Source organism: Acyrthosiphon pisum, chromosome X (genome assembly GCF_005508785.2).
Source record: "Acyrthosiphon pisum isolate AL4f chromosome X, pea_aphid_22Mar2018_4r6ur, whole genome shotgun sequence".
NCBI classification, from domain to species: Eukaryota; Metazoa; Arthropoda; class Insecta; order Hemiptera; family Aphididae; genus Acyrthosiphon; species Acyrthosiphon pisum.
In genome coordinates, this window is record NC_042493.1 from 76,066,193 (window position 1) to 76,075,412 (window position 9,220).

Consider the following 9,220-nt stretch of genomic DNA (forward strand, 5'->3'; position numbering starts at 1 on the left):
CACACCAGTGGTTCAACTATTCCTTATTGATTTAGATATTTAGATATTTAGCCACCTTTGAGTTATTTTAAATTATTGTTCTGTTATGTAGACTGTAGCCCCCCCCCCCCCCCCGCGAATGCTGACCATAGTTGCGCTTATCGCCTATAGACCGCACCTTTGGACGAGCCGGACGCCGGTGCCGCCACAGTGCCTAATCAGTGCTAAGTAGCCAGAAAACTTGTTACAAGTCGCAGCCCGCAGCCCACAGGTCGCAGCACTGCAAGTGCAACAGCCGCCGCCGCAGCAGCGTCGTTGTCACAACTCGGCAACTCGCAAAGCTGCAAACGATTCCGGGTACCGACCGCTACGACCGATGTCTCGTAATCCGTATTCCCGTGTCTCGTATTATAGTCAAATAGTCAACTCTCTAAAGTTATACTCTCGTTTTTCATCAGTCTCCTCTAAAGTCCTGTTAGTGTGTTGACACTGTTCCGTTTCGTTCAGACTTGCGACTGATAGTTGCTATTCACTAGCTGTAACAATAGCTCAAGCCTTTGTCATAGAAAATATGTCTGCCCCGATCAACGAGGGGGCGTCCACCTCGGCTGGTCTGTCAGAGTACGAACTCTTACGGCAAGAGAACATGAATAAACTGAAGCACGAGGTCTGTATAATTTTTTGATTATTATTATTATAATATTAATATTAATATTATTATTATAATATATCGTTTGTTGTGACAGTCTTAACGTAGTATTTCATGCCTGCAGTCTGCTAAACTACATAGCTTATCAAGCATTGTTGGTTCACATGTTGCCCCCTCCCCCCACCCACTGTAAACTATTTTATGAATACTTAGGTATATTATATTTTTATTTTGTGAACCAAATAATTACTTTTTTTTTAACATAAATATGTTTTAGGACTGGATACAAGACTTTTTGGTTCTGACCGATTTTTGTAAGGTTTTTGTTATCATAGTTACTTACAGTCGCGGCATGAATTTTTTTTTCCATGAAGCAACTACCTTAAATAAGTACCTACCCGCTCACCAATTTTTTCACATTTTAAGCTCAGGTCGTATGTGACTATGCGAGTATAAATTATAAACTAGTCTAGCCGCCTAGGTCTTGGAGACTGGAGTTATTGGGATACCCACCCCCAATTTTGCATGAGGCGGCCGTCTCATAAAATAGCTATTCATGCCGCCACTGGTTACTTATTAACAAAAGATACTTATGAATGATGGATTTTTCTTGTCGAGGAAAAATACTGAGTAGTGTGCTATGATTTTATATATATATTAGTTATTAGCTACCTTAAAAAAATCAACAGATCTAGAAGTATAAAATCAAAAGCGAAAGTGAAAATATGCCATAATGACATAAAATAGAAATATTATTTTATCATAATCATCGACATATAAATAATATATAACGATACGCAATAATGTTTAATCACTTTAATACAATTAATATACTCTTTTTCAAATTGAAACACATTTTTTTTCTATTAGTCGTTATTACTTATTATTGATATGCATACTAGTATAAATTAATTTGTTTTAATACTTCCATTAAACTTTCAAGGCTATAAGCTTAAATTTAAATATTAACCAAAACAGGTTATTGTTGTGCAAATTTATAAATACCCAGAACACTTAGCCAACATTAAATTTGCTAGGTAATAAAATTATCCATCACTACCTACAGAGGGTTGGTTGTGAACCTTTATTTGTGGTTCTTATTGTGAAATGGTAATAAATGCCGTTTGAGATTCGGTTTCCTCCACTAATGCTTTATCACCTATATTTTAAGAATATTGATTGTTTCATTTAGAACTATAAGCTCTAGTTAAATATTTTGGTTCAGGTTGGCGATATATTTAGTAACGCTCTGCAATGTGCTCAGAACCTTAAAAAAAAGTTGCGATTACGAAGTGGTAGAAGGGCAGCTCATATACCAGGGCTACGAGTGAAATTATTCTCTAAACTGGAAAAATCGTCAAAGGCAAAGGAGGCTCAAAGAAAAGATATCCGTCGATCATCACGTTCTAAAAGGTATAAATAATAGTTATAAATTTATAAAAAAAATATTAGTCATTAGTCAGTTAAGAAATGCTAGGCAACTTAATATATTAATATGTATATGCCTTCTACCTACTTGGTCATTTTTGGTATTATATCTACTTATTGATTTAATTTACTCAACGAAGTTTGTTATACAAAAAAATATGTATAAGTAAAGTACTTTTGAGTATTGGTAGATAATTTTTTGTTTATGAAAAAAATTAATTTAGATTTCCTTTTAGTTAACAATTATAATATATTTATGTATATTGTATTTGGTAATTTTCCAAATACATTTTTTTTGTGTATACAAACGGTTTTAAAAAAAATTGTTTTAATGTTTCATAAATATTTAAAAATTTTTATACACATGTATATTTCTTATTTGATAATATGAAAGTTCTTGCCAATAAGAGGACACGATACCCGCATGCGTTGTCTCCGTTTTACAAGTGCGTAACATAGAAAATTTTACGCTCAGCAGACACGTGTAGCTCCGTTAATTTAAAAATTAGAGTGAATTGACCTCTTATAAAATCTAAAGATAAGATTATTATCTGGGTAACCTTATGTGCTTTTTAGTATATTATAATTTTAACGCGAGTTATGAGTATTTTAAGATGTATAAAAACGTGTTCTGCTGAGCGTAAAATTTGTTATGTTACGCACTTGTAAGACAGAGACAACACATGTGGGTATCACATCCTCTCAACAATACGTAAATGTTAGCAGTAAACTCATATTTCATTCCTTTTATTGTTTTATCCGATCAATTAACAGTCTAACACAAAGGATACAATATATTATATGCATTCACTTCTATCATATGTTATTTATTTTATATGAAATTTGAATGTTATTTTTTTCATTATTCAGAAAGCAAATTTATTATGATTCTAAAGATGAAAATAACAATGGAAAAAACAAAAAATGTCGACAGAAATTAAAACAACAGAAAAAGTGTCCATCTCCTAAATCTAAAGTAATTCAAGTAACTATTCAATAAAACTAATAACTATTGGTATAAAATACATTTTTAATTGTGTTATGTTTGATGATCAGGTTTCAAAACGAACATTTAGCAGAAAAGTATCTCGATTGGATGCATCTCTTGTAACAAAAGAAATGATAGACAACATCAATTATCGCTCTGTAGGAAAAAAATATAGTACCGATAAAGGGACAACTTGTCACCAATGCAGGTAAAATTTATTGCTGAAAAAGATTTTTAAACTGACTACTATATTACATGATATAATGTGAAGAATTTATTTAATTATCATTACCTCATTCGGTAATTATTTTTATGTTTTATATAAACTATTAATTATATAAATCAATAAGTGTTGAAGAGGTTTCATATCAAAATTAAGTATAGGAGTAAAATGTATTTAAGAGCATGATGTTATGTTGATTAAATTATACCAAGAACAAGCAAGAAAAACATTTATATTTTTCTTAATATATTTTAATTATTTATGCCATAAAAAACTACAAGAAATTTATTTTGATTTTCTATCGTTTTTTATTAGGGAAAATAAATTTCTATTTGTTTGATAGATAATTTTTATTTTTTTAAAATTGTCTATAGTAATTTATAAGTTGATGTCTAGTTTTTACAAATGACAAATTTGTTATGATAACAATTAAAAATATAACATTAATATTTAACACAATCTCAACATCAATATCTGCCTGTTTACTAAAATCACTCAATCAGACTCCTGAAAAAACGTAATTCTGTTTAATATTATATGAAAATTATGATTAAATTAAGAAATTGATTCTTAAAAAGTCTAAAATAAGATATTTTGGTTTTATTAAAATGAAATATGATAACATTAATTAACAATAATAATAACATTAGGTCATTGTTTTTATTTTGAGTTGAGGTAAATAAATCAAGAAATACTAATAACAATGTACTGTGGTTCCCATAAAATATGATTCAAAATTATTAATTTAAAAAAAAATGTTGATATGGTCAAACACAATGAGTCACCTTTTAGACCACTGTCTACACTGAATTATATTACTTACCAGTGATCACAGAATATTGTATGATTTGGTTGAATGTAGTTTGATTAGTGATGATTACTCAAAATTAAAATAATTTTTTCAGGCAGAAAACTTTGGACCAAAAATCATACTGTCGGCACCAGAGTTGTAAAGGTATGAGAGGTATGTTCTGTGGTTTTTGTTTGGGTAAACGATATGGTGAAGATGTAGCTGAAGCTTTATTAAATCCGGTAATTTATATTTATTAATATATTTTTAAGGCAAACAATTATTTATTTATTTTTACATAATATACTAAGGTATGGGCTTGTCCACCATGTCGAGGTCAATGTAACTGCAGCATTTGTAGGCGTCATCAAGGCAAAGATCCAACTGGACAAATGGCACAAGAAGCCAAAGCTAAAGGATATAACTCTGTTTGCGATATGTTAAGGACAATAGAAGGAGATCCATGTGAACCGCAAAATCATAATCCTGTAGAGAACCACATTGAACTTCAAAACAGTAATGTAGTTAGTTTTACCGGTACCCAGTTAAAGAATGATGTGGCTGTATTTGATGAACACAAGTCTGAAAACAAGGTCAAAAATTTAAAATCAATTAGTAAGGATGAAGAACAATGTAACTCTAAAAATTATATAGAAGAGCAAAGAGAAACTTCAGAAATGGTTATTGATAAACTTTATGAGAAATTAATGGCTTCTACATAATCAGAAGAAGATAATTAAAAAATCTAAACATAAGCAGCAAGTAGTCATATAACTGACTTATTTTATAACGAATAGTATTAAGTACTATATTTTATAAGTAATTATTAATATTTTTTTTCAACTTGAACCTTGGTCTATTTTTTCGCCATAAGTAAAAGTTGTTATTATTAATTAAAGTAATTATAAAAGTAATAATTTAATTAAAAGTTATAAATTTAAGTTGAACTGCAATGAAAATTACAGTTAATACAGATTCTATATAAGTGTGAAATGATTTTTTTGGCATTACTATTTATGTGTTATTGAAAAATGCTCATAGTTAATATTATTCAATCATATAAAGATGCATGTATCATTTTTTTTTTTTTTTTGGATTATTAATCTTTCTATACTTTTAGTCATATAAGTAAAACATTTATTTTGGTTTTATAACTCTTAATGAGGTAAGCCACGAACTTACAGCATATTTATTTTTCAGAAGTTATGTTTTTTTTTTCTTATATATTTTGTTTTCTATTATATTTGAATTTTGACAGTTATCATTTGTAATTATTCAATATAATTGATATATTTTTAGTGTTATGAAGGGCAATGTTGAAGTTGAACTGTCTTATAATTAATTGGGGTCCAGAGACTAACATTTTTAATCATACATTTATATAGATGCAATAAAAATTAGGGGTGGTTGATGCAATATTTTTTTACATTTTGTCACCCGGATGTTGAGCCACAAATGATAAATATTTTTTTAAAGGGTGTCCGGAGATTGGTCCACAAATTTACTACACAAAAGAATCCTAGTTGCAGCACTGGAAATATTACAGTACAAATAAATAATTTTAAGAATATTAAAAATCATTAATTTATTTCTTCAGATATTATAACTACCATTGTACTTATTAAAAAAAGACTTATTTTACTCGTATAATATTATCGCACTACATACAATACTAAACAAGGATCATATATTTTGCAATTGACTATATGAAGTTAAATAATGTTTTATATTCTTTGTAAATTGTTTGCTATTTTTATCCATTTCAATTGACTACAACCGAGAACCAATGTCAAACCCCCTGATAACTATATTTTATTTAATATTGGATAATTTATTTAATTTTAATAAGGCACGTGATCTCTTTAATCTCTGCAGTGGTATAGCAAATTTAATAATTATTTAATATTTTATTAAAATATATTGGCTCAATTACCGGATTAAAAAATAAAAACTTGTTTAAAATAATTGTCCAATCACTGAATTAACTTGTTATAAATGTAAAATTTTAGTGGCCAAATTACCAGGCGCCCAAAATGAGTAGTATAGGATTAGATTTATTATGTTATTCAGAGCTTTAAATGATATTTAACTAAACCACTTAAACTAAAAATCTTAACAATGACTCTTACATAGTTGAACTACAAAAACACATTTTATATATGTCCTTAATAATATCTAATGTAAAAATAAAGTTACTTAGTTGCAAAATTACATCTGTCCAACTATGTTTGAGATTCTGAACAAAGCGACAAATATAATGGTTTTACAGATTGATATCTTTTGAATTTTTTATTTTTATTTTATTAGCATCACCTGAGTAGTAAGATTGCTTAATCTTCAACTTTGATGGGAGTTTATAGTAGAAAATTAAGCTAAGTACTTGGAAGAAGTTTAAATTAAAAAATGAACGTACTTTTAAGATTTTTTATAAGTTTTTAATTTTTTTTTAACTATTATTTATATAGTCAATAAATATAATATTTTCGGTTGGTCAAAAAAATCAAAATTGAATACAATATTCCTCCTAAGTTTGTCTCAAAAAAAAAATTATTTCCGGAAATCCAGAAATCCAAATTAAATTCTTGTGCGAGCTGGAAGTTTACATTTTTACGACGTTGGATATTCACGTATAAATTATAGATTTCTCTATTACTTCTCTAACTATTTTATTATTTAGTTGTGATTCAAAAAGGAATAGCCTTACAGATATAATATAATGTAAGCAATTTATAAACATTTTGAGTTTTTTTTTATAAATTCCAAGGCTGGGCAAGTTAATGATTTTTTTTAACTCAGTTAAGTTAAATTAATATGCACCAATAACAAAAAGTTAAAAGTTAAAAGTTAATTTAACTATAGGTTAACTCAGTTAAGTTAAAAGTTAATACACACTTTTTGTTAACTTTTTATTAAGTTAAAAAAAAAGTTAATTTGTTTATACAACGCTAACATACTTAATTTTTTTCCAACCCAAAACTAAATTATAGAGTATAATGTTTATATTTTATACAGTAATTCCATATTAGTTAAATTCGAATTATATACATTTTTTACTTTAAACAATTCACGGTAAATATTTTTTGACATGAAAACGAAATATACTGAAGTAGTGAAATATTATAAAATTAAAAACAAAATAAATTAACTTAACTTACTTCTTGAAATGAAAAATTAACTCGTTAATTTCACGTTAATTAAAAAAGAAATTTAATAAGTTAACAGTTAAGTTAATGAAAAGCCAAAGTTAACTAGTTAAGTTAAAAAATAATATTAAATGAACTTATTAACTTAACTTTAAATTTTTAACTCGTTAATGCCCAGCCTTGATAAATTCCAATTACATTTTTTTCTTGGTAAAAAACATTTAAAATTTAATACAAGGTTTCTCATATGTTTTTACTATAGCAATTTTGAAATATGTATTATATATATGGCAGGTATGATTTTTTTTATAAGAATTTAAAGTTCAAATTATTACAAAATTCATTGAAATCTCGAAAATGTGCAAATTATTTTGTAGTTAAAAATGTATTAGATATAACTAAGAATTAATAATTTAAAACAATATTTCTCATAAGTAGTTCATACCTCAGTGGCGTACGCAGAATTTTTCAATGTGGGGGGGCTTGAAAATTAGTTATAATTTTATTTTTATTTTGTCCAGTCTAATAATTTCAGTCGTTTATTTGAGGTATTTTAAAATTTTTGTAACTTCTCAACTTTTCTGGTAGAAAAAAATGCTCTGATTATAAACGTTGATGCCCCGTCGCCCCCGTGTGTGTTTTTGGAAGCAAATTGTACTTTTGTCTTTTAGAGTTCGAAATTGAAAATGCTCAGTGTTTTTTTAAAATAATTGGAGAAAAAAAAATGAAAATTTATTAAAATTGTTTGGTAACCAGCTTGGTTATACCGTTCTCACTTGGATTGTATTTGATTAATTAGCATTTTTTTTTCTATAAATGTCAATAAAAAATTATTTATCCGGTTAAAAATCTTAAAAATGTAATAAGTACCTAAGTTTATTATAGCTAAAATATTAACATAGACATCATGGTTATTTTTTGCATAAGCATTTAAAGCTCAAATTTCGTCAAAACCACACTTAATTTGTAGTTCAAAACTTATAAAATATTAAATGTGTATACTGTACCTATACTGTATACTGTATAACTAAGGCTAGACAATTTAATACAAAATCTTTCATACAAGTAGTTCATAATTTTACCGAAAAATTACAGATCGGTTTAGGAAAATTGGTATGCAAATACAATGTTTTATCAAAAATGAATTCATTCTGGTAAGACGTATATGAAATTTACGTCTTGCTTAGTATAGTTGACAGTTGAAACTTGATAAATATTTATTTTTTTTAAGTAATAATAATACGGTCAATGGGGTGGGGGCAAAGTGGGATGAAACACGAATTTAGAGTGCCAAAAGTACCATTTTTTAAACTAAAAAATTATTGTTTTTTTTATCAATAATTTATCGTTACAATATTCTGACGCTTAAACCAGAATTTCAATAGAATTAATTAACATACACCTGACTTACAACTGTTAGTATAAAATATATTATACATTATTTGATTGATATTTTCAAACTTCTATATATTTTCTTATTATTTAATGTTCACATACTATTCAACGATAAAAATAGAATTTTTTTTACACAGTTATTACATCGTATATCTAAATGTAACGACATATAATTTTTTTATTCAGTTTTACCAACTATTCAATACATATATTTTGACCAGTTTTTGACGAATTAAATTTTCTCATTTTGTTTGGTTTTGCTTACAATAATTATAAAAAATGAAAAAAAAATGACGAGTTTAATGCCGCAAATAAATATTATTATCGTTTGAATTGAAGTTAGATAGAATGTAAATGGATATTCACTCATGGAAATTGTTCATATGCACGACAAAATAATGATCAAAATGTTTTTACTCTTTTTAAGCAATTTATAGGCATGAGATATTTTCGATTTTTTATCAATGGGTAATGAATCATTTTTTACTCTTTCAAATAAAGGTTAAATATTGATTTCTATTCTAACTATTAGTAAAACCTAATGCATAGGCCAGTGGTTTTCAACCTGTGGGTCGCGGCTCCCAGGGGCGTCGTCGGTTATTATCAAATGAGCCGCGTTCGAAAA

The 9,220-nt window shown here is 27.5% G+C and overlaps 1 protein-coding gene across 1 annotated transcript; it reads left to right on the forward strand.

Moving 5' to 3' along the window:
• The first annotated feature begins 215 nt into the window (after positions 1–215).
• Positions 216–5,318, forward strand: LOC100574594 (cell division cycle-associated protein 7). Its single transcript, XM_003245698.4, has 6 exons — positions 216–646; positions 1,854–2,041; positions 2,927–3,032; positions 3,113–3,252; positions 4,173–4,299; positions 4,369–5,318. The coding sequence occupies exons 1-6, from the start codon at positions 551–553 to the stop codon at positions 4,777–4,779; spliced, it is 1,068 nt and encodes a 355-aa protein (XP_003245746.1). The 5' UTR covers positions 216–550; the 3' UTR covers positions 4,780–5,318.
• Positions 5,319–9,220: the final 3,902 nt, after the last annotated feature.

What these genes read in the sequence shown, in the direction of transcription:
- LOC100574594 (XM_003245698.4), top strand. Translation starts at nt 551, where the DNA reads ATGTCTGCCCCGATCAACGAGGGGGCGTCCACCTCGGCTGGTCTGTCA. An exon ending in TGAATAAACTGAAGCACGAG is followed by an intron (nt 647 to 1,853) that starts GTCTGTATAATT and finishes ATTTTGGTTCAG; the next exon opens with GTTGGCGATATATTTAGTAA. An exon ending in GTCCATCTCCTAAATCTAAA is followed by an intron (nt 3,033 to 3,112) that starts GTAATTCAAGTA and finishes TTTGATGATCAG; the next exon opens with GTTTCAAAACGAACATTTAG.